The sequence below is a fragment of the Musa acuminata genome, unplaced genomic scaffold (assembly GCF_036884655.1).
Source record: "Musa acuminata AAA Group cultivar baxijiao unplaced genomic scaffold, Cavendish_Baxijiao_AAA HiC_scaffold_1077, whole genome shotgun sequence".
Classification (NCBI taxonomy): Eukaryota; Viridiplantae; Streptophyta; class Magnoliopsida; order Zingiberales; family Musaceae; genus Musa; species Musa acuminata.
In genome coordinates, this window is record NW_027021291.1 from 309932 (window position 1) to 335385 (window position 25454).

The 25454-nt window shown below is 52.0% G+C and overlaps 1 protein-coding gene across 2 annotated transcripts; it reads left to right on the forward strand.

Annotated features, from left to right (window-relative positions):
* The first annotated feature begins 7418 nt into the window (after positions 1-7418).
* LOC135666169 (uncharacterized) lies at positions 7419-15849 on the forward strand. 2 transcript variants are annotated; one of them, XM_065177741.1, is made up of 6 exons: positions 7419-7829; positions 8134-8265; positions 8584-8643; positions 14705-14781; positions 14876-15507; positions 15609-15849. In XM_065177741.1, the coding sequence occupies exons 1-5, from the start codon at positions 7641-7643 to the stop codon at positions 14934-14936; spliced, it is 519 nt and encodes a 172-aa protein (XP_065033813.1). In that variant the 5' UTR covers positions 7419-7640; the 3' UTR covers positions 14937-15507; positions 15609-15849. The 2 variants fall into 2 exon arrangements, 1 of the variants encoding a protein (XP_065033813.1); XR_010509720.1 differs by lacking the exons at positions 8134-8265; positions 8584-8643; positions 14705-14781; positions 14876-15507; positions 15609-15849 and adding an exon at positions 7912-8046.
* The last annotated feature ends 9605 nt before the right edge of the window (positions 15850-25454 follow it).

The following is a 25454-nucleotide window of genomic DNA, read 5'->3' on the forward strand; positions in this document are numbered from 1 at the left end:
GAGAGGCCCGAGTATGTCCAGTCCCCATTGCGCGAATGGCCAGGCACAGTCGACGGGGGTGAACAGGACCGCCGGTCGTCGGGTGGTACGGGCGTGCTCCTGGCACGAGCTGCATCGCCGCACGAGAGCTTTTGCGTCCTGGCGCATGGTCGGCCAGTAGTACCCCTGTCGGAGTACCTTGTGCGCCAGGGCTCGCTCGCCTATGTGTTCCCCGCAAGCTCCTTCGTGCATGTCGGACAGAACCGTCCTGGCTTCGCTCGGCTCTAGGCAGCGCAACAGGGGGCGCGAGAAAGACCGTTTGTACAGCCGTCCTCCTTCCTCGGTGTACCACGCCTGCGTTCGACGCAAGCGCCGAGCTGTAGTCGTATCGTCGGGCAGGGTTCCGTCCTGCTTGAAGCGTAACATCTCCTGTACCCAAGTGGCCGGCGCGCCGTGAGCGACGGTGGCGACGACCTCTATGGCTCGGCGGGGGAGTTCTTCGGTCTCGGGTCGAGCCCAGGGGGACGGGCCGGACGCCCGTTTAGCCAGGGTGTCGGCTCGCTGGTTCTCGCTCCTGGGAACATTCGACAGTTCAAAATGGGCAAACTTGGCGGCCAGGCTTCTTACCTGCGCTAGGTATTTTGCCATAGTCGGGTCCCGGGCCTCGTATTCGCCATCGAGCTGCCTAGCCACCAGCTGCGAGTCGGTGATGACGCGTATGTCGGTCACCTGCATTTCCAGTGCCAACTGGAGCCCCGCCAGGAGAGCCTCGTATTCTGCCTCGTTGTTGGTGGCTCTGAACCCGAAGCGGAAGGAGCGCTCGATCGAGCGGCCGTCAGGTGTTGTCAGAACCAGACCCGCGCCGGCGCCATTCGCGTTGGCCGAGCCATCTACGTGGAGGGTCCAGGTATCGCGCAGTGGCTCGAGTTCTTCGCCGGTATTCGGCGTCAGCTCCGCAATGAAGTCTGCCACGGCTTGGGCTTTGATGGCGGTCCGAGGTATGTATTGTATGTCGTGCTCGCCGAGCTCCACTGCCCATTTGAGGAGACGCCCTGCAACATCGAATTTGGACAGGATAAGCCGAAGCGGCTGATCGGTTATTACCTCTATCGGGTGAGCCTGGAAGTAGGGACGGAGTTTCCGCGCCGACAGGACGAGCGCCAGCGCCAACTTTTCGATTGGCGGGTAGCGTTCTTCTGGCCCGCTCAGCATGTGGCTGACGTAGTAGACCGGTAGTTGGTCGCCGGAAATTTCTTTGACTAGAACCGAGCTGACCGAATGCCGAGAGACGGCAAGGTAGAGACTCAGCTTCTCCCCTGGGGAGACCGAAGCGAGTCGAGGGAGGCTGGCCAGGTGTAGCTTCATCTGCTCGAAGGCCGTCTCGCATTCCGCCGTCCACTGGAAATTCTTCGGATCCTTCAGGGCCCGGAAAAAAGAGTGGCAGCGATCTCCCGATCGGGAGAGGAAGCGCGACAAAGCGACTAGCCTCCCGTTGAGGCGCTGCAGGTCTCTGATCGTCCGTGGAGGTCGCATGTCGATGAGGGCCTGTATCTTTTCCGGGTTGGCGTCAATCCCTCTTTCGTGTACGATGAATCCGAGGAATTTTCCCGAGGTCACACCGAAGGCGCACTTGGTGGGGTTGAGGCGCAGGCCGAACCTCCGCAGAGTGTCAAATGTCTCCGCCAGGTCGGAGGGATGATCCTCCGCCGTTCGGCTCTTTACGATCATGTCGTCGACATATACCTCCATGTTTCGTCCGATCTGGTGGGCGAACATCTTGTTCACCGTCCTCTGGTAGGTTGCCCCGGCGTTTTTTAACCCGAACGGCATAACTCTGTAAAAGTATATCCCTTGCTCGGTGAGGAAGGCTGTATGTTTTTGATCTTCGGGTGCCATCCTGATCTGGTTGTACCCAGAGAAGGCGTCCATAAACGAGAGTCGGGCGTGGCCGGCCGTGGCGTCGACCAGCTGGTCGATCTTCGGGAGGGGGTAGCAATCTTTTGGGCAAGCATTGTTGAGACTGGTGTAGTCAACGCACATTCGCCAGCTTCCATTAGGTTTTTTGACAAGGACTACGTTGGAGAGCCACTGTGGGTACCTCGCCTCTTCTATGAAACCGGCCGCCAGAAGCCGGTTTACTTCTTCTCGGATGGCCAGCTGCCGATCCGGGGCCTGCCGCCTGGGCCTCTGTTTCACCGGCCGGGCGTCGGACGAGATGTTCAGGTGGTGCAGTGCGACTTCCGGGTGGACTCCTGTTAGGTCGGCTGACGTCCAAGCGAAGATGTCGGCGTTGACTCGCAGAAGGCCGACGAGCTGCTGTCGTTCTTTTTCGGGGAGTTCCGACCCGATTTTGACTGTTTGATCGGGCCTTCCTTCGACCAGCGGCAAGTCGACGGTGGATTCCTTCGGCTCGGGGCGGGGGGTTGGTTTTTTTTCCTCCCGGGGGTCTTCCAGCGGGGATTGGATCCTTGCTCTCTTGTTTAATGACACAGCGGTCAAGTAGCAGCGCCTGGACTCCCAGGAGTTCCCCGCCACTTCCCCGACCCCCTCGTGGGTCGGGAACTTGATGGTTTGATAGTAAGTTGAGATGACGGCTCGGGTCTTGTTGAGGGTTGGCCGTCCTAGGATGGCGTTGTATGCCGTGGGGAGGTCGACCACCAGAAAGGAGGTCATCACCGTTTTTGCTTTCGGGAAGGCTCCCAAAGTTAGGGGCAGGGTGATGACCCCTAGTGACGAGATCGAGGCGCCGGTGAACCCCGTGAGTGTTGAGCATACCGGCTTCATGTTCTCCTTTACCAGGCCGAGCTTTTGGAAGGCGTCCCAATAAAGTATATCGGCCGAGCTTCCAGTGTCGACCATGATTCTTCTTACTTGCGCGTTGGCGATTCGGGCTGATATCACCAGTGCGTCATCATGCTCGGCTAGTTCAGATCCCCCGGTCGGGAAGGTGACTTCGGGACCTTTTTCGGGTTCGGAGCCCTCAGCTCGGGAGGCCCTGGCGTATGCCCTTCCACCTGCCGCGGAATTCCCTCCGGACGCCGGCCCGCCGGTTATGACATCTATGTGTCGCTCGATGGGGCCCTCCGGGCGTGGCGAGAGCTCCTTGTCTGGTTGGAGGTACGAGCCGAGGTGTCCTCGGCGGATGAGCTCCTCAATTTGCCTTTTTAATTCCCGACACTCCTCGGTGTCGTGACCGGGCTGTCGGTGGAAACGGCAGTATTTGGAGCGGTCCGCGAGCTCGCGCGGACTCCTCATCGGGTAGGGGTCTTTGAGAAGGCCTTTCTCCTTAATATGGAGAAATATCTCGGTCCGAGAGGAGTTAAGGCCCGGAAGAGGGGACCCAGGCACCGCATCGTTGAGGCCGCCGGCCCTGCGCCGGGAGGTGGCGGGCTGCTGCTGTTGGGACTGCTCGGGCTTGACCCTTTTGCGCTCGTCACGCTTGCTGACCATCCATGCCTCGGCAGCGATGTACTGGTTCGCACGCTGCAACATTTCGGGTACCGAAGTAGGGGGTCGCTCCACTAGAGACCAAAAGAATCGGGTAGGGCGCAGGCCCATCATGAATGCCTGCATCATTAAAGAAGGGTGAGCATCAGATAGGCCGCGGATTTGTGTGGTGAAGCGGTTCACAAAGTGAAAAAGGGGCTCATCCTCCCTCTGGTTGAGCCCGAGGAGCATCGCCACCGATGGTTTCGGCTTGGCATGAGCCAGGAAGTTAAGCTCGAAATCCCTGGCCAGCTGGTCGAAAGAGGCGATGGTCGCGGTCTTCAGATTGCTGTACCACGCTCGGGCTGGGCCCCGCAGGGTCGTCGGGAACGCCCTGCACATCAGGGCATCGGACGTCCCGTATAGCGCCATTTGGGCGCGGAAAGCAGCCACGTGGTCCGCCGGATCGGTGGCACCTTCATAAGCATCTAGTGACGGGAGCCGAAAATGCGGCGGAATGGCCTGCTCTTGAATCTCGGGGATGAAGGGGGACCCCTGGTGTTGTTCGGCCCCCGGGTCTCCCCCGGTCCGGCGAACCTCGCGCTGCACCTCGTCCAGCCGGCGGCCTACGAGGCGTAGCTGGGCCCACAGTTCCTCCGCTGAGCCTGAAAGTGGGGCTACGGGCGTCGGATGTGCCGCTGGTTCCTCCGCTCCTCGGCTCCCGGGTCGGGTCGATCGGCGCGGAGGGGAAATGGGAGACTCGGGGAGCGGTGCGGCGTTTTGAGCGCCGGCGGGCCGTTGCCGCGGTGGGGGTAGGGTTGAGTGTGAAGACGCCGGGGGAGAGACCAGCGGGATGATGGTCTGCATCACTCCCGTAAGGGCCCGAACCTGGTGCGTGAGGTCGTAGAGGGCTTCGGGCGGCACGGGTGACGGGCCACCGGGATTGGCGACGGGAGGTGATAGGCCCGGATCATTGAATAATCGCCAATAGCGCTCCGAGATCGCGGCGGGGCGCTCGTCCCGAATTTCCTCCTGTTGGGGGCGTTCCTCCGTCGCGTCGGTCGTGTGCGACCGGATGGCTGGGGGTTCGTCGGAGTGAGCCTGCGGATCGTTTGACATTCGGACCGGCCCTCCTTCTAGCGCCATTATGTTAGTGTAAACACCTTTTTTTCTATTTAGTGTAAACACCCTTTTTCTTAGCCGTGACCCGGGAGGTCGTCTCGGCTCGTTCGGGGGTCCGAATGGCGGGGATCTCCCTGGGGCGGTACTCGTCTCCACCGGGATGGTCGGGTGCGGCCTCGGACTCGGGACGATGCGGCGACTCTTCCCAAGCGGGGATCACCGGTGCGTCCCGATCGGGAGACCTCGGCTTGATACCTGCACAATGGTCGGGTGCGCTCAACCCGACCCCTGTCGCCGGTGCGTCCCGATCGGGAGACCTCGGCTTGATACCTGCACAATGGTCGGGTGCGCTCGACCCGACCCCTCCGACGATCAAGTTAGAGAGATGCAGTGGCGGTTGTTTTTTTTGGGGGAATTCAGCCTTCCCTTTCCCTTCGGGCTTGAGGACGTTTATAGGGGAACCCGGCATTCTCGGCTGCGCCATCCCGTCGGTCGGGGCCGTATCTCTGATAGCGTCCGATATCGCTGAAGACGTTGCGTATGGGAGCGGGGGATCGCAGGGTATGGGCGAGCTTCAACCGCTACCCACTTCCGTCTCGTCCTACTGTGCTGGGTCAACTGAAGGGGCTGTGGGCTCCGTGAGGCTAACGTCCGGACGCAGTCTGTTGCCCTTGTTGCTTTCCCTGGGGCGCCGCGCCTGTCCACGTGCGGGGGAAGTCGCCGGGGGCGGGGTTTACCATTTTTTGCCATATCAGATACTACACTACATTCTGAGCCACACGCACACCAACCAGCTTAGCATTCAGTGGATGAATTCTTCGACAAGAAAGTATTTAGTTTTAATTCTATTCATACATATTCCATGTCCAACTCTGAGTAAAGAAATGCTGAAAGTTTTGTTATATGTAGGTTTAGAAAGAATGCTAGGGTGGTGGCCTCAGGTGTAGCTACGAACCTGAACAAAGTGGGGAACTAAATAAAGGAAAACATTGATGATATTTTGTATCCTTCTCGCAAGCCACCCAAGTAAAACCTTCTATTGACTAACAACTCAGGTGCGATTGTTTGAACTTTGTTTCTTTCTATTCCATCTTTAATAAGCTCAATTCTACCTAGATGCTGCATATGAGTTTGGCCATTGCTGGTAGTAACCACAAGGCCAATGTAAGCAGCGCTGGAGCACTTAGCACTCGAGTTTAAAGTTTTGTCATCTGTTGCATGTATTTTACTTTTCTAGTGATAACATGTAAAGTTTATCCATTGAAACTTCTTTATAATATGGACTTTATTAATGAGCATTATAAATTGGTGATAAGTTTAGAAATTTTAGGTCTGACACAAGAATAAATGTATTATGTACATTATCAGGGTTAAAATATTATTATGGATCTTGTCATAGGGATATATTCTGACATATTCTAAAATAATTTCTTATCAACACTAATAACAATAAAATTGTTTGTCGCAACAAAAATAATTCTTTATGATTATGTAAATTTAGATTTGTACTCTTGTTATATTTCTGCTTATCAATGATAATTTTTTATATTAAAAATATTTTTATATAAAATAATATCATTCAATAGTTTTTTTTAATCTAAGATATTGATTTAATAGTGGTATACAGGATTCACCTCAGAATCTTATTATATTTTTGAAGCTGCCCTCTTATTAGAAAAGTTAGAAAAGAAAAAAATATTTTCATTTGCCAATATTTAATAAAAGATAAAATAGGTATATTTAAGATAATATAAATATGTGTGAATAATTAGGAGAGAATCGGTGCTTATTATTGGGAAAGTTAGAAAAGAGAAAAAAGATTTATTCACCAATATTCAATAAAAGATAAAATTAGAAATATTTAAGATGATATAAGTATGGGCGACAATTGATGATAGTGAGGAGAAGTAGAGGATTGCTCAAGAAGTTTAAATTAAAAATAATAAATAAATAAATAAATTTAATGATAATAAAAGATGGAGATTGCTATTTTTTTTTTTTTTGCTATTGGTAATCACTTACTTTATATAATTATTTTTAAAACATAAAATATAATTTTACTAAATAGAACCCCTCAATTACCACTCATACTCTTATCTTTGGAGATTACTATTTGTAACTTTTTTTTTTTTGTTACTTACAACCTCACATTAAGAATTTTGAATATTTTAAAATTATCTCTTACATATGTTCCCTAACCATCTAGTGAAACGCTTTAATAAAAATTCTCGCAGAATCGAGAATGAAGTTTTCATTCTGATCATGTCATGTCAGATCATGAATTAGTAACCGTCTCCGATCTCGGAAAAAGTCATAATTGTTTCGAACTTTGAATGAGATATTTACATAATCCCCATGAATATGATCAATCCTTATTCCATGATATTTTCATAAGATATTTCTTATTTTTATGTAAACCCCTAAGAGGACTTGGTTGATCATGATTTATGTTTTAAGTCGAGAAGAAGAAAGGAAAGATGAGAAAGATAAATGAATTATATGAAAATTGTTGAAAAAGTGTTAGATTTAAGTGACGAGTTAAGAGTATTTACATCAATCTTACTAATATTAAAAATTATTAAAATCTGCTAAGATCCATATGTAGATAATTATTGTTTATATTTATAAGAGATGAGGGTAATATTTTTTACAATCCAATAAAATAAAATTTTATTAGATATGACCGCATTTTTTACAATTCATGTTGATAATTATTGTATTATGTTTATTAGATATGATCATAATATTTTATACAATCAATTAATTATAATAGAGAAATATGTTTTATTTTAATTAGTTTCTTTGTTCAACTGTGACAGCATTATTTTTTTTTATTATAAGCTAAAAAAGGATGACAATAATATTATTAGACGTGTGATGCTATGAACATGAACTTATGATGCTTGCCTTGCCAACTCTCTGCTCCGCGGTCTTCGTCATCATAGCAACCGCGCCAAGGGGGCCTCGAAGCCAAATCAAACCCTTCTCTTCGCGGCCTAAGCAACAGGAAGAAGAAAGGCTGTCGATAGCGGGCGCGACAATATAATTCCTTTTTTCGTTTTCATCCCCCTCGATCTCGAATCGGACGGACGAGTTCTCACTTCGCGATCCAGATGTCTGCGGCGGCTATCACCTGCAGTAGAGGCGCCGCCGCGTTAGGGTTTCGTTGCTGGTCGCTGATGCGGCTGCCGGCGGCGCAAGTCGGGTGCCCTCGGTCCAATTTGTCGCTGCTGCAGCGCTTCTCTTCGCAACTCGTCAAGAGCAACGGGAGTAGGGCTTGCCTTATCGACACGCTCGCTCTGGTACTGCGCTACCTTGTCGGTGTTTGATTGATGGGAGGGGGTCTTGGTTGCGCTACAGGTGTTTGTGTTTTTGCTTGTGTAGGTCAGGAGGTTGGAGAAGGAAGGGGCCCCGTCGAAGCAAGCGGAGGCCATCGCATCGACCATCACGGAGGTTTTGAATGAGAGCTTGGAGAGTGTCGCCCAGTCCTTTGTGTCCAAGCCCGAGATGCAGAGGGTCTGACCTCTTTTTATGTTTCTTGAGTATTATTAGGTTTTGTTGCTTTGTAGTTCACATTTGCTGACATTTGTGTTTTTGCTTGTGTAGGTCAGGAGGTTGGAGAAGGAAGGGGTCCCGTCGAAGCAAGCGGAGGCCATCACATCGACCATCACGGAGGTTTTGAATGAGAGCTTGGAGAGCGTCGCCCAGTCCTTTGTGTCCAAGCCCGAGATGCAGAGGGTTTGACCTCTTTTTATGTTTCTTGAGTATTATTAGGTTTTGTTGCTTTGTAGTTCACATTTGCTGACATTTGTGTTTTTGCTTGTGTAGGTCTGGAGGTTGGAGAAGGAAGGGGTCCCGTCGAAGCAAGCAGAGGCCATCACATCGACCATCACGGAGGTTTTGAATGAGAGCTTGGAGAGTGTCGCCCAGTCCTTTGTGTCCAAGCCCGAGATGCAGAGGGTTTGACCTCTTTTTATGTTTCTTGAGTATTATTAGGTTTTGTTGCTTTGTAGTTCACATTTGCTGACATTTTGTTGTGTGTGATGTTTAACACAGAGTGAGATGATTCAAGATTCTAATATCTGGAAATTCAAGTTGGAAATGAAGGGCTCGCAGGTTTGCTCCACTTGATTGCATCTCACCCACTATTCAGTTGTATCACAAAGAAGTACGTCGGGCAGTAGGGCAATAGCACTATATGCTTTCAATCCTTGGTCGTGCGGCACCCTTGCGTGTCCGTCCGCAAAAGTCAGCCTCCCCGAAGCCTCCCATAATCCGTTAGGACCCACAAAAGAGAAAACGGGTTAGAGTAAACGCCTCACTCGGGATCCACAAGTAAACATTTCCGAAAAACACTTCATAGACAATTCAAATTACAAATAGACTTTACAAGCTTAGAACAGTTGCACAACAAAGGGATAAAATAGTACATTACAGACCGAATAATCTCTCACACGTGTCCACATGACACAACCTTTATTTACAAGCCTAAAGAGGCCACCAAACCCAACTAAAATGGGACTATTAGGCCTTTGGTTGTCTCTCTATATGCTGTGCAAAGCATAAACAAATAAAAAGACACGGACATACATAAGCATTATATCAAACATCCTGTTTCGAAGTTTGTCCGTGACAATCTCCCCCACTCATCCCTTCGACGTCCTCGTCGAAGCCTTTGTGGACACTACAACTCCTCGCCTATGTTGAGGTTTCAATCTTCCGCTCTAGCTGCAATGCGCCTCTTGGCTCCCAGTTGCTCTCCGTTGTTATTGTTGAGTAGTCGAACTTTTGATCTGATATGCTGTTTCAACTTGCCAATGACTTTGACTCTGGTGTGGGGTTGGCTGAGTTGTGTTGATCCTTGTTGATTCCTACGGATCCTTCAGATGAAGGAAAAGACCATCCTTACTATGCGCTAGTCTCTCAAATGCCTCATGCTGCTTGAACTGGGTGGATGCTTATTGGAGCTTTAACGAGCATCGCCTCCAAACTTTCTGAAGTTTTGGGTCCCTTCCTCCATAAAATTTGTCCATTGACTCTTCATTAACTTAGTTGTCACTTCCAAGTATATTTGCATTACTTCTGCTTTCGATGACATTCTGTTGGGAAATGAAGCGGATAATCTGTTCTTAGTAGTACCGATCACCGTTGGTGAGGATTTGACAACTATTGTCTTCCGTTATCTTCGAAGGGTCTTTGAACCTGTGCAGAGCTCCTCTGCTGGATAGATAAGAGAATTGGAGTACTCGGTTTCGCCCATTCTCTTAAGAGTTGAGAAGGCAAAGGTTACTTGACTTCGCCCACCTCCTCAACTGTTGTACTTCATGCATCGAGCTGGTTACTAGCCTTCGCATGTTCTTTGCTCACACGTCTGAAGCACTCGAAGTGTTTGCACTCCTTGCATTGAGTTAACTACTGTGATTCACCTTCTCAATACCATCGAACTTCTAGAATGTAGGAAGTTTTCACCCCCAACATGGAGTAAGTCTCTAATAGTTTTGGTCGCCTCTGGGATTGTATCATCTTCTCCATCAACCCTGCCGCCTACTCCACTGAGTAGCAAAGGTACAGTACCGCGTATTGCCTGCTTCGTTCCTTAGTCTTGCACTCTTATATGACCCGAAGTCCTTTACTTTCGGCTATCTCGATGAGAAGCTCATTGACACCGGTCTTACGAAGTTCCTTGGCCTCTGCCCTTCAGCCTTATCTCGGTACTTGGAGTTTGCCTCTGCATGCTCTACCTCCTCGGCCCCTTTCACGGCCAAGCGCTCTCCCTCCATGAGAGCAAGGGATCAATGACTTTCACGGAAGTCCCGCCTCTGCGATACCATGGCGCTACCATGCCCATGGCCCTACTATCCGTCGCCTCGCATCTGCATCCATTTTCTTCACGATCAGTAGATATGTTTATGTGGTTTTTCACCGAGTCCACCTCCATTCTAACTGATACTTGATTTTTGGTAGCTAAGTCCCTCTGGACTCATCGTCGCTTCCTCGCCCCTTTCGACTCCCTGCTTCAACACTTCTGTGTTCTCCAAGCAGATCCCTTTTGGTTGATGGAAAGATAGACTGCAACTCTCATGCATGGCTTCTGCCATTACGTTGTAGGATTTGCACCGATTATGTTCTCCTTAGCTTCCTTGGTAGCAACGTTCGCTTACTCGACCTTGTCCTTTGGCTTGTCGGGCTCCCTTAAGCGAATATGACTCTGGAGCAGTCCAACTCTCCAGTTGTTTCGATCATACCTCTGCATGATCAAGTCCCCCCAATGGGACTCACTGGTACTTGCATTCGAACTTTTCCCTCGGTGGTACACAGCCTCCATATGCTGATGACCATCCGATTCAAAATTCGATGCACGCACGGAAGACCTGCCTCTACGGTACCATGGCCTTCACTCCTTGTATCCATAGCTCTTCTTACCGTCGTGTTGTTCACCGAAGTGGAGCTCCCAGTAGCTCCCGATCATACCTCCGTATGATAAAGTCCCTCACGGGACTGTGTCGTGTGAATCGCATTGCCACGAACTGCTTCCACCACGATCCGCTGCACCATGTCGCCTCCTGGTGACATCTCCATTGCATTCTGATCATTATGGGATGAACTTGAATTGTGAACCCTCTATGTGTAGCCTCTGCCAATACATTGCAGGGTCTCCACTTTCGTTTTTGTTCGCTCCTTTGACAATCGACCTTCATCCACCCGCTCTTGGGTCACACTTAGTTGAAGCATCGCTCTAGGACAATCCATCGCCTAGTAGCTCCCGAAGTCCACCAACTTCGCTATAATTAGTGCACCATTGTCTGGATTCTGGGCCTCTGCCCCTACAAGCACAATCTCCGCTGCACATCGCTTCCTTCAAGTAACTTGAATGGCATCACTGTGGCATATTCTTCAAGACTACCTGCCTCCGCATCCTCTTGCCCCGTGCCAAGGCATTCTGAACCCAACTTCGCCTCCGCAAGTTGAGTTGCCTTAGTTCCTCCATCAAATGCTTCTCTGAGATAAGGTGCATGTGCCCATAAACTTTTTTCGTCTTTGGCACCATACAAGATGAGTCCGCTCCGTCAGAATGAATGACCTATGGAACAACATAATCCTACTCTTGCCTTTGCAAGAGTTCATGTCCTTGACCTCTGTCCAAGGAAAGCTTTGTGCCTCCGCTCCATGTTCCATCTTTTATGCCGGCTCACTTCATACGGCTTGGGTACTTCGCCAAGTTACACCCAAGTTGCTCCGCTCCTCGTTTTGCATTGAGTTGATGGTGGCCCTCACGCCCACCATTCCTCGGGTCAGCCCTTCCTTGAGTCTGATCATCATATCTACTCCCAAGTGTGCTTTCATTTATGTTGCTTTAGATCGCTCTCTCACTTGATCTCGCAATGCATCCACCAATGCATTCTCTTAAGTGAGATCATTCAACGACTCCTCATCGCTCGCTCGATCCATTGAGCTTCGTGGAGTTGTTGTTTTTGAGGTACTCCTCCTCAACATGTGCGATCTGTTGCACATGATTCTCCCTCCGGATAACCGAGATCTATCCCTCCTAAATAACTGTCATATTGTAGCAACATCTCTCTTCGTTTCGGAGACCACCATCCCCTTAGACTACTCCGATTTGCTGAACAAACTGTGCATTGTTCCGCCTCCTGCAAACGCACTTGCTAGATTGCGACTCTACGTCAATACAGCCCCCGCTGCATCACTCAAGCCCTAGCAACATGCTGAACTTGCTGCACACTTTAGCCTTCCACGGACGTATCCTTCACATGCCGAAGAGAAAGTTTCAATGCTCCTTGGCACCGAGTTTCGGTCGCCTTGGGATGGCCACGAACATTCCATCATCCGCATGCAAGCCCTTACATGAGCACCGAATTCTTTGAGTTAGCAATTCCTCTCACCTCTGTGAGCTTTGCACAGCTCTTTCGATCGCTGAGCAACTCTTTCCACCTTGCATTGTCTCATCCTTTACCAAGCGCCTCACTTGCCTTGAGCACCATCAAGTGTTGTTGTCAACGTTGAGCCGTAGCTCGAACTCAGCCATTCGAACCTTTGTGCGCTTCACATTCTTCCCAGCTTGCTTGTCCTCGTGGTGCCTCTTGCGCGAAGGGTTTGTCATTCCTCCGAATGCCAGTCTCAGATGCTCGCTCCTCCGAGCGACTCCTTTTTCCTACATCTCCATGCCCGTTTTCTCCCAAACGGTCGCGCGTGTGCTGACTGCCCTCAACGCAACCTCACTTGGTCCCCCAGATTTGTATGTCAGGTGTTTATATGGGTGCTTGTCCCGGTCTGATACCATCTGTCACAGACTTAGCTAGTTTTGCCTAAGTCGTGCGGCACCCTTGCGTGTCCGTCCGCAAAGGTTAGTCTCCCCGAAACCTCCCATGATCCATTAGGACCCACAAAAGAGAAAACGGGTTAGAGTAAACGCCTCACTCGGAATCCACAAGCAAACATTTCCGAAAAACACTTCATATACAATGCAAATTACAAATAGACTTTATAAGCTCAGAACAGTTGCACAACAAAAGGGTAAAATGGTTCATTACAGATCGAATAATCTCTCACACGTGTCTACATGACACAACCTTTATTTACAAGCCTAAAGAGGCTACCAAACCCAACTAAAATGAGACTATTAAACCTTTGGTTGTCCATCTATATGTTGTGCAAAGCATAAACAAATAGAAAGACACGGACATACGTAAGCATTACATCAAACATCCTGTTTCGAAGTTTGTCCGTGACACACCGTTCAATTGTATCACAAAGAAGTACGTCGGGCTGTAGGGCAATAGCACTATATGCTTTCAATCCTTGGAAGCAAGGTAATAGATGATGAAAATGAGCGGGCTCATCAGAAATACTTTTTTTATTTTTATTTTCCGTAGTGTGTCATTGTTAAAATGCTTTTCCGTCAGTGTCAGAGATTATGTGCATACTTGTAGTTGTAGAGAGCTTTTAATTAGCTAAAAATTATACAGGGATAAAGGAATCTAAGGTTAGCACTAGAATTATCATTAGGCATTTTCAAAAGATGGCAATTTTAACTACTTTTTAAATATCTGAATCTGGTTAATTCTTCAAAAAAATTCAACATGAGCGGAGAATAGAAGTTGATATTCCTAATCGGTTGGCAAGTTTCCATGGCCTATCCGGAAACATGAGCGGAGAAAAGAAAAGACAATGAGTCTGTAATGGGGAAGCCCATGTCAGTTTTCTATTTCCCCTTTATTTGATTCCTATAACTTCACTTTTTCTTGTTTTGCTACATTTCAATTCTCATATATCCGGAAATATCACAGGAGACCTTTTTCATATCAGTTTAAGTAATTGAATGCTCACTATATATTAGTTATTTGTATTGTGAATTGACAAACTGGGCATGAGTTTTCGGTACATCCACTGTGAGAATAGTTTAAAATGAGTCTAGAAACTTCAATCTATGTTTAAGTTATTGATTTAGTTTGGATAGATTTGATCACAAGTCTGTGTGGTAGCATCAACAAGCATCTTTTTTGTTAGTATAGCAAATATTGCACCCACAAGTGTTTCTAGCTATGTTTATGGCAGACTTCCAGAACTGCTAATATTGCAAATGACGCATAATGCATGAAAAATTTATGGCAGACTTCCAGAACTGATACTTTTCTAGCTTGAAAAAATTGAACAATTAGTGTGTATTTTTTCCACTGCCATTTCCACCAATGTCAGTAGCTTTGCTGCTACCGATATTTGTTAAGAAGTTGTTTTACTAAACACTTATTTGATCAGATAATCACTTTGAAGTTAACAGACCTTTTATGATTAGACATATCGCATGCATTTGCAATCATTTCCATGAATATTCTTCCCAAAGGAACTTTTCAGAAATTTTTGATGAAGACACCCTAAAGTACTTGTGAACATGTTGAACTTTATCATGCCATATTTGAAATTAGCAGTTTCAACAAGCTTGGTCATCAAAGCATGGAATTAATATCATTCAGTAAAGGTACATCTCAGTTGGATTGTGAACATGTTAGTCAGTCTTGTGATGTATCAACTGATAGCTGATTTATCTATTATAATACTACAAGAGGGTAACAAGATTGTCAATTTACAGTTCATTAGGCACTCTGTTCAGATTCTACTCTATATACTCTTTTTTTTTTAAACTTATGTCATATGATTGCAGGATCATCACTATGCATTGCTGCAACGAGAGACTGAAAAACTTCGAGTTGATATCGAGAAAATGCGTAGTGAACTTAGGTCTGGTTTGCATTGAAGTATATAACAGATTAGTGAGCCAATTATATCCAGATTAATACTTCTTTCTTTAATTTAAACTCACTGTCTTAAACAGATATGAAATCGACAAGGTAACTGTTGGGCAGCGCTTGGATCTAAACCTCGAGAGAGAGTAAGGGATGTTAATGTCTTTTTGATAATGGAATATGTGGTGATATCTCAGGCTGAATTATTGTCCATATTTGTTACAGAAAATACACCTTTTTAATTTAACAACTAGGTTAACCATGCTAGTTCAGATGAAGAGATCTCGATTGCATAAGAAAATAGTTAAACTTGGTGCTAAATCTGACTTTTACTGACAATCCACTAGATTGTTGTAGGTAACAAAAAACCAGAGTTCATGTTGATTTGAATTCTGATTTATCATCATGACGTTCTGGTCTGAGTGTTGCTAGATCACTGTGCTAATGTTGATCCAATGTTTCATTTGAGTTTGTTCATTTTTTATCACCTTTGTTATGCCTGGAACAAACAAATAGGACTACCATCAGTAGCATCGATCAATGATTATGTATGTGCTTATTGCAAGTAGCTTTCATTTTTAATGTACTGTACCGGATGAATGTAGTAGCTTTACTTTTAACTTCTTTTTTCTAATTGTTTAGGTGCATATGTGACGAGTTACGTGACGAGTTAGCGAAACAAAGTGCAGAAACCACGGAACTTATTACCAAACTCGACAGGGTAAGTTTCCTAGATCAAGGAGAAAAAAAATTACTCATAATTCTGTCCGTAGTTTTTGGTTTAGTATGTCTAAATTTGGTGTATCTTTGTAAATTTTCCAGGAAATCCTTGCATTAAGGGCACAGTTAGACGCAGCAAAACACGATGCCATAAAGTTGTGCATTGGTATTCTTGTTTCTATGTCGTTCAAAGCAGCAGCCTTTCTTCGACGGTTTCTCTAATGCAAAAGCAACGCTGTCAACCAGTTAAACACTAGAGTGACATTAAAATTCAGATTTGTCACGATATGACATGATAAATAGGATTTTTGTTTGAATGATCGTAAACTGAACTTAAGTGAAAAAAAAGCTTAAATATCGTACCAATATATAATTGAAACTTAATACCATGATAAATAGTTTGAGTCGATGTAGACCATGATATATGATTTTGAATTAAACGGTTCTTCTTAACAATCTCACGACTTCTGCCGCTCTTAAATATCGGATGGAGATTGGAGATTAGTGCAAAACCTAATCAAATTTACTTGTGATGAAAATAAAAACATAAATAATATTCATTTTATCGAGGTCCTCTTATATAAACATAGATTTAGATTTGGTACATATATTTGTAAATATATTATTAGAAAAATATTGTGCAAGCCATAAATGGTAGAGGTATTCAAATTGAACCTAACTAAGTGTTAGTGTAAACAATTTTAAGCCGTGGCCTCGGGGCCGATGCGGTTTGGTTCGAGTCCGAATGATCGTGGGTTGCGTTGGATGACCCTGGGGGCTACCGAGGCGATCGCGCTTGGGTGGTCCGAGCGTCGACGGGTCGCTGTTTCCTTCGGGAAGGGGGCTCGGCTCCTGGGCGCTTGGTGGAGGGCTCCGTCTTCGTACCTGCACACATGTCGGGTCGGGAGAGTGCGGCTCGACCCCTCCGACGATCAAATTAGTCGAGGTATAGTGGGATGTTTGTCTCATCTTCCTCCCTCTTATTTCCTTCTGCTTAGTGCGAGGATTTTATAAGGAAGGTTACCGTTGCTTGATGTGCTCGCTCGCCGGGAGCGGGACCGTACTCCTGGTAGCATCTGATAGCAGCGATGGCATAGCGTGTTGGACTTGGCTTTTGCAGGATGTTAATGTGCCTCGATTGACGTTCTGATAAGTTCCGAGGCGCGTGACATCATTTGGAGCAGTTGACGTTGTCCTGAGACTGATCGCCATTTTTACCCTCATCATATTCCCCCCCCGAAAGAAGCTATGCGTCAGTCGTTATAACGGGGGTCTGAGGCATGGCTTCAGATTTCTGTATTCGTTCTTATCGTGCGGTTGCCGATCCGTTACCTGGGGTATGACCCAAGTTTAGAGAGTAAGGCGGGCTAGGCGTGCCGCGGTAGTCTCGAGCGACGTGCAGTCGAGGTACATGCTCGCGCAAGCAGGCTGCGCAGAGATGGGACTCGGGCTGCTTGGAGCCGAGGAGCATGACGCAGGCGAGTTGGCCGCGCAGGTGTGGTCTCGGGCGGCATGGAGTCGAGGAGCACGACGCAAGCGGGCTGGCCGCGCAGGTGTGGGTCTCGGGCGGCATGGAGCCGAGGAGCACGACTCAGGCGATCCACGCTTAGGTAGTGGTCTCGGGCAGATGAAGCCGAGGAGCACGACTCAAGCGATCCACGCTGTGGTAGTGGGCTCGGGCAGATGAAGCCGAGGAGCGCGACTCAAGCGGGCAGGCCGCGCAGTGGTCGCGGTCTCGGGCAACAAGCAGCCGAGGAGCACGACTCAGGCGATCCACGCTGAGGTAGTGGTTTTGGGCAGATGAGGCCGAGGAGCGCGACTTAGGCGGGCAAGCCGCGCAGAGGTCACGGTCTCGGGCAACAAGCAGCCGAGGGGCGCGACTCAGGCAGGCAAGCCACGTAGAGGTCGTGGTCTCGGGCAGCAAGCAGCCGAGGAGCACGACTCAAGCGATCCACGCTTAGGTAGTGGTCTCGAGCAGATGAAGCCGAGGAGCGCGACTCAGGCGGGCAGGCCGCGCAGAGGTCGCGGTCTCAGGCAACAAGCAACCGAGGAGCACGACTCAGGCGATCCAAACTGAGGTAGTGGTCTCGGGCAGATGAAGTAGAGGAGCGTGACTCAGGCAGGCAGGTCCCGGTCTCAGGCAACAAGCAGCCGAGGAGCACGACTCAGGCGATCCACGCTGAGGTAGTGGTTTCGGGCAGATGAAGCCGAGGAGCGCGACTCAGGCGGGCAAGCCACGTAGAGGTCGCGATCTCGGGCAACAAGCAGCCGAGGAGCACGACTCAGGCGATCCACGTTGAGGTAGTGGTCTCAGGCATATGAAGCCGAGGAGCACGACTCATGCGGGCAGGCCTCGCAGAGGTCGCGGTCTCGGGCAACAAGCAGCCGAGGAGCACGACTCAAGTGATCCACGCTGAGGTAGTGGTTTCGGGCAGATGAAGCCGAGGAGCGCGACTCAGGTGGGCAAGCCACGCAGAGGTCGCGGTCTCGGGCAACAAGCAGCCGAGGGGCGCGACTCAGGCGGGCAAGCCGCGCAGAGGTCGCGGTCTTGGGCAGCAAGCAGTCGAGGAGCACGACTCAGGCGATCCACGCTGAAGTAGTGGTCTCAGGCATATGAAGCCGAGGAGCGCGACTCAGGCGGGCAGGCCGCGCAGAGGTCGCGGTCTCGGGCAACAAGCAGCCGAGGAGCACGACTCAAGCGATCCACGCTGAGGTAGGGGTTTCGAGCAGATGAAGCCGAGGAGCGCGACTCAGGTGGACAAGCCGTGCAGAGGTCGCGGTCTCGGGCAACAAGCAGTCGAGGGGCGCGACTCAGGCGGGCAAGCCGCGCAGAGGTCGCGGTCTCGGGCAGCAAGCAGTCGAGGAGCACGACTCAGGCGATCCATGCTGAGGTAGTGGTCCCGGGCAGATGAAGTCGAGGAGCGCGACTCAAGTGGGCAGGCCACGCAAAGGTTGCAGTCTCGGGCAACAAGCAACCGGGGAGCACGACTCAAGCGATCCACGCTGAGGTAGTGGTCTCGGGCAGATGCAGCCGAGGAGCGCGACTCAGACGGGCAGGCTGCGCAGAGGTGGCCTCGGACTTGATGCGGCCGAGGAGCTTAACTCGGGAGGCGGCCTCGAACTGGTTGCGGTCGAGGAGCTTAACTCGGAAGGAGGCCTCGGACCGGCTATGGCCAAGGAGCTTAGCTCAGGCGGGTAGGCCGCGCAGAGGTGACCTCGGGCCGGTTGTGGCCGAGGAGCTTGGCTCAGCGTCTGATAGAAGCGGTAGCGTAGCGTGTTGGACTTGGCTTTTGCAGGATGTTAATGTGCCTCGGTCGACGTTCTGATCAGTTCCGAGGCGCGTGACGTCATTTGGAGCAGTTGACGTTGTCCTGAGACTGATCGCCATTTTTACCCTCATCATATTCCCCCCCCCCCCCGAAAGAAGCTATGCGTTGGTTGTTATAACGGGGGTTTGAGGCATGGCTTCAGCTTTCTGTATTTGTTCTTATCGTGCGGTTGCCGATCCGTTACCTGGGGTATGACCCAAGTTTAGAGAGTAAGGCGGGCTAGGCGTGCCGCGGTAGTCTCGAGCGACGTGCAGTCGAGGTACATGCTCGGGCAAGCAGGCTGCGCAGAGATGGGACTCGGGCTGCTTGGAGCCGAGGAGCATGACGCAGGCGAGTTGGCCGCGCAGGTGTGGTCTCAGGCGGCATGGAGTCGAGGAGCACGACACAGGCGGGCTGGCCGTGCAGGTGTGGTCTCGGGCGGCATGGAGCCAAGGAGCACGACTCAAGCGATCCACGCTTAGGTAGTGGTCTCGGGCAGATGAAGCCAAGGAGCCCGACTCAGGCGGGCAGGCCGCGCAGAGGTCGCGGTCTCGGGCAACAAGCAGCCGAGGAGCACAACTCAAGCGATCCACGCTGAGGTAGTGGTTTCGGGCAGATGAAGCCGAGGAGCACGACTCGGGCGATCCACGCTGCGGTAGTGGGCTCAGGCAGATGAAGCCAAGGAGCGCGACTCAAGCGGGCAGGCCGCGCAGAGGTCACGGTCTCGGGCAACAAGCAGGCGAGGAGCACAACTTAGGCAATCCACACTGAGGTAGTGGTTTCGGGCAGATGAGGCCGAGGAGCGCGACTCAGGCGGGCAAGCCGCGCAGAGGTCATGGTCTCGGGCAACAAGCAGCCGAGGGGCACGACTCAGGTGGGCATGCCACGCAGAAGTCGTGGTCTCGGGCAGCAAGCAGCCGAGGAGCACGACTCAAGCGGGCAGGCCGCGCAGAGGTCGCGGTCTCGGGCAACAAGTAGCCGAGGAGCATGACTCAGGCGATCCACACTGAGGTAGTGGTCTCGGGCAGATGAAGCAGAGGAGTGTGACTCAGGCGGGCAGGTCGCGTTCTCGGGCAACAGGCAACCGAGGAGCACGACTCAGGCGATCCATGCTGAGGTAGTGGTTTCTGGCAGATGAAGCCGAGGAGCGCGACTCAGGTGGGCAAGCCACGCAGAGGTCGCGGTCTCGGGCAACAAGCAGCCGAGGAGCACGACTCAGGCGATCCACGCTGAGGGAGTGGTCTCAGGCATATGAAGCCGAGGAGCGCGACTCAGGCGGGCAGGCCGCGCAGAGGTCACGGTCTCGGGCAACAAGCAGCCGAGGAACACGACTCAAGCGATCCACGCTGAGGTAGTGGTTTCGGGCAGATGAAGCCGAGGAGCGCGACTCAGGTGGGCAAGCCGCGCAGAGGTCGCGGTCTTGGGCAACAAGTAGCCGAGGGGCGCGACTCAGGCGGGCAAGCCGCGCAGAGGTCGCGGTCTCGGGCAGCAAGCAGTCGAGGAGCACGACTCAGGTGATCCACGCTGAGGTAGTGGTCCCGGGCAGATGAAGCCGAGGAGCGTGACTCAAGTGGGCAGGCCGCGTAAAGGTCGCAGTCTCGGGCAATAAGCAACTGAGGAGCACGACTCAAGCGATCCACGCTGAGGTAGTGGTCTCGGGCAGATGCAGCCGAGGAACGCGACTCAGACGGGCAGGCTGCGCAGAGGTGGCCTCGGACTTGATGCGGCCGAGGAGCTTAACTCGGGAGGCGGCCTCGGACCGGTTGCGGTCGAGGAGCTTAACTCGGGATGAGGCCTCGGACCGGCTATGGCCGAGGAGCTTAGCTTAGGCGGGTAGGCCGCGTAGAGGTGACCTCGGGCCGGTTGTGGCCGAGGAGCTTGGCTCAAGAGGAGGCCTCATTTATGGTGGGGTGGCGCTTGGCCTGATCCTCTTGTGCTTCTCCCGCCTCCCGACCATCCAGGCTTCCGCCGCGATGTAGTGGTTGGCCCGTTGGAGCATCATCGGTACCGCGGTGGTGGGTTGCTCCAGGAGGGACCAGAAGAACCTGGAAGGTCGCAGGGCTATCATAAATGCCTGTATTAACAGGGAGGGATGAGCTTCCGGCAACCCCCAGATTTATGTGGTAAAGCGATTCACAAAATTGGAGAGGGGCTCACCCTCCCTTTGGTTGAGTCCGAGGAGCAGCACAACGGACGGCTTCGGGTGGGCGTAAGCCAGGAAGCTGAACTCGAAGTCACTGACAAGTTGATCAAAGGAGGTGATCGTCCAGGTCTTCAGGCCGCTGTACCATGTGCGAGCTGATCCTCTTAGAGTTGTGGGGAACGCTCTGCACATCAAAGCATCAGAGGTCCCATACAGCACCGTCTAGGCACGGAAAGTGGCCACGTGATCCGCTAGGTCGGTGGAGCCGTCATATGCGTCCAGAGAGGGGAGCTGGAAGTTCGGGGGGACTATCTGACCTTGAATCTCGGGCGTGAACGGAGACCCCTGTTGTGCGTTCACACCGAGCTCCCCCCTTGACCAGCGAACCTCCTGCTGCACTTTGTCGTGCCGCTGACTAACGAAGCGTAACTGGGCTCGCAGGGAGTCCGTTGAATCCGAAGACAATGCCTCGGGTTCCGGGCAACCTCTCGGGTTTGTCGTCGCTCGATCCCCGAGCAAGGCCAATCGGTCCCGAGGTGAAGTCGGGACCTCCGGAGGTAGCGTGTGGGCCTGGACAGGCAGCGCTTGTTGCCGCACTGGTTAGATCGCAGGCGGGTGCTCCGGACGAGGGACTAGTGGGATGATGGTTTGCACCATGCCTGTCAAAGCCCGGACTTGATAGGCGAGGTCCTGTAAGGCCTCGGACGACATCGATGATGGGTCGGTAGGGGGACCCTCGGGTGGCGACAAGCTCGGGTCGTTAAATGACCGCCAAAAGCGTTCCGAGGTCGTGGCGGGGTGTTCATCTCAAGGTTCTCCTTACGGGGCGCGCTCCCTCGGAGCCCCGATCGGGTGTGACCCCTCAGTTGTGGCTTCGTCCAAGTCGATCTGCCGATCCCTCGACATTCGGGCCCTCCTTCTAGCGGAGGCCGAGGAGCACGACGCAGGCGGGCTGGACGCGCACGTGTGTCTCGGGAGCAGGAAGCCGAGGAGCACGACGCAGGCGGGCTGGCCACGCTGGTGAGGTCTCGAGCATCGAGCGATCGAGTAACACGGTGAAGGCCAAGGGATATGGTGAAGGCGGGCAGGCCGCGCTGAGGTGGAACTCGGCAGTCTACGTCCGAGGGACACGGCTCGTGTCGAAGCTATGACCCGGGCCGAGGGATGCATCTCAGGTGGGAAGGCCGCGTTGAGATAGAACTCGGCAGTCTACGATCGAGGGATATGGCTCAACCCGAAGGATGTGGCTCGGGCTGTGGGATCCAGTTCAGGCGGGAAGGCCACGCTGAGGTAGGACTCGGCGGTCTGCGACCGAGCAATATGGCTCAAGCCGAAAGATACGGCTCGAGGAGCACGACGCAGGCGGGTAAACCGCGCAGGTGTGTCTCGGGAGCAGGAAGCCGAGGAGCACGACGCAGGCGGGCTGGCAACGCACGTGTGTCTCGGGAGCAGGAAGCCGAGGATCACGACGCAGTCGGGCTGGCCGCGCACGTGTGTCTCGGGAGCAGGAAGCCGAGGAGCACGACGCAGGCGGGCTGGCTGGCCGCGCTGGTGGTCTCGGGCATTACGCGGCCGAGGAGCACGACGCAAGCGGGCTGGCTGGCCGCGCTGGTGGTCTTGAGCATTACGTGGCCGAGGGGCACGGCGCAGGCGGGCAAACCACGCAGGTGTGGTCTCGGGCATCGTGCGACCGAGTAGCACGACGCAGGCGAGCAGGCCGCGCAGGTGTGGCCTTGGGCATCGAGCGACCGAGTAGCACAACGTAGGCGGACAGGCCACGCTGGTGAGGTCTCGGGCATCGAGCGATCGAGTAGCACGACGCAGGCGGGCAAACCACGCAGGTGTGTCTCGGGAGCAGGAAGCCGAGGAGCACGACGTAGGCGGGCTGGCCGCGCACGTGTGTCTCAGGAGCAGGAAGCCGAGGAGCACGACGCAGGCGGGCTGGCCGCGCTGGTGGTCTCGGGCATTACGCGGCCGAGGAGCACGACGCGGGCGGGCAAACCACGCAGGTGTGGTCTCGGGCATAATGCGACCGAGTAGCACGACGCAGGCGGGCAGGGCGCGCAGGTGTGGCCTTGGGCATCGAGCGACCGAGTAGCACCATGTAGGCGAACAGGCCACGCTGGTGAGGTCTTGGGCATCGAGCGACCGAGTAGCATGACGCAGGCGGGCAAACCACGCAGGTGGAACTCAGCTGTCTACGTCCGAGGGACACGGCTCGGGTGATCACCCGACATTCCGAGCCCTCCTTCTAGCGCCAAAATGTTGTGGTAAACAACTGTAAGCCGTGGCCTCGGGGGCCGACGCGGCTTTGTTCGGGCTCGGTCGACGAGGGGATCTCTCCTAGGTGGGCTTCGACGAACCGTCTGGGTGGTCGCGTGCTGGTGTCGTTGGGTCCTCATGGAGGCGGCTCCACGCCGGGAGCCCAACGGGAGGTCGGGCGTCTTCATACCTGCACGGAGGTCGGGTCGGAAGCTCGGCCTGACCCCTCCGACGACCAAGTTAAAGGAAGCGGAGAGGGTTTTAGGTGGAGAAGTAGAAGTTCCAGTCCCCTTTTTCCATTCAGAAGGTAAGGGTATTTATAGGGAAGCTTACTGTTCCCTGATGTGCCCGCTTGCAAGGGGCAGGCTGGTAGCGTCTGACATTGCTATTGATGTTACGTGGAGAACCGAAATGTCGTAGGGTATGGGCGAGGGTCGGTCGTCGTCCTCCTCTACCTCGGTCAAGCGCGTGGGGTCAAGCAACGATGAAGTCGTTGTCTGAGAGCGGATAACGTCAGCGCATGTCGAGTCAGCATTATTGCCTTCCTCCTCGGACAGAATGGCGCCCAGGTGAGGCGATGAATTCTGTTTTTTTTATTCTTTAATTTTTGTTTTATTAACTTTTTAAATTTCTATACAAGTTCAAATTCATCACCACTTCAGCTTATGCTCAAGTGGTTTTCTTGTGTTCTATGTCTCAAATCGTTCATGTTCTTTGAAAGGTTGTTTTGTTCATCATGTTCATCATGTGTATTGTACACCATTTTCATATGTCATTAACGAATCAATTAGTTCTTTAAGTGGTAAGTTGTTTAGATTTTTAGCTTCTTTTATCACAGTTACTTTTGAATTCCAATTTTTAGAAAGAGAATGTAAAATCTTGTTTACAAGTTCAAAATCCGAAAAACTTCTACCAATTGTTTTTAAAACATTGATGACATACGTAAAACGGGTGTACATGTCAACAACGGTTTCTTTTGGTTTCATTCAAAAGAGTTCAAAATCGTGCATTAAAAGATTGATTTTTGAAACCTTAACACTTCTTGGTGTGTGGTTTCAAGAAAAAGTGTTAAATATCGAAAGTAGTTTCGCACAAAGAAACCCGATTAAACTATGTTTTATATAAGACGTAAAATAGAGCATTCATAGTCGGGTGAGGTTTGCGAACGCGGAGGGGATGCAACCGGTGAGTTGGTTGGAGTCGAGGAGGAGGTGTTCGAGAGGCGGCCGAGGGCGGGTGGAATGGGGCCGGTGAGCTGCTTGAGGTTGCTGAGATCGAGCAACCGAAGGGAGAAGAGGTCGCCGAGGGCAAGCGAGAGCCTCCCGGCAATGGAGGCGTCGGAGATGAAGTCGGGCCCGGAGGAGAGGCCAGGGCGGGAGACGTTGACGACGCGGCCAGTGGCAGCGTCGTAGGCCACGCCGTCCCACGCGGAGCAACAGTCCGTGGCCGAGTCCCAGGAGCGGAGGAGGCCGGAGGGGTCGGCACGCTGCCATTTTTGTCCCTATCATATGCCCCCCCCGAAAGGAGCTATGCGTCAGTTTTTGCATGCAGGGAGTCCGATGCATGGCTTCTTACTTCAGGTAGGCTGTTCATGCGGATCCGAGGGGCATGGCGCAGACGAGCCGGTCGCGCGAACGCATCTCGAGCAGCACGAGGTCGAGGTGCGCAACTTAGTCAGGAAGCCGAGCAGAGTTGGACTCGGGGGCAATGGAGCCGAGGAGCACAGCGCAGGCGGGGTGAGCGCGCAGGTGTTGTTTCGGGAGTCGTAGAGCCAAGGGCCGCGAGGGCGAGGAGCACGGAGCATGTGTGGTTTCGGACGCATTTCGGGGAGAACGGAGCCGCGAGGGCGAGGAGCACGACGCAGGCGGGCTAGCCGCGCAGGCGTGTCCTGGGTGGCGCAGAGTTGAAGAGCAGAGGAGCACGACGCAGGCGGGCTAGCCGCGCAGGCGTGTCCTGGGTGGCGTAGAGCCGAAGAGCCGAGGAGCGACCAAGTATGTCTTGGGTGGCGTAAAGCCGAAGAGCCGAGGAGCGGCCAAGTATGTCTTGGGGGGCGTAAAGCCGAAGAGCCGAGGAGCGCGATGCAGGCGGGTAAACCGCGCAGGTATGTCTTGGGTTGCGTAAAGCCGAAGGGCCGAGGAGCGCGACGCAGGCGGGTAAACCGTGCAGGTATGTCTTGGGTGCAGGGGCCGAGGAGTTCGACGCAAGCGGGTGAACCGCGCAGGTGTGTCCCGAGAG

Bases quoted from the DNA above. Each gene is read 5' to 3' on its own strand.
- LOC135666169 (XM_065177741.1), top strand. From the start codon at position 7,641: ATGTCTGCGGCGGCTATCACCTGCAGTAGAGGCGCCGCCGCGTTAGGG. The intron at 7,830-8,133 runs GTACTGCGCTAC...TTGCTTGTGTAG, and splicing joins TTATCGACACGCTCGCTCTG to GTCAGGAGGTTGGAGAAGGA. The intron at 14,782-14,875 runs GTCTGGTTTGCA...TGTCTTAAACAG, and splicing joins AAAATGCGTAGTGAACTTAG to ATATGAAATCGACAAGGTAA.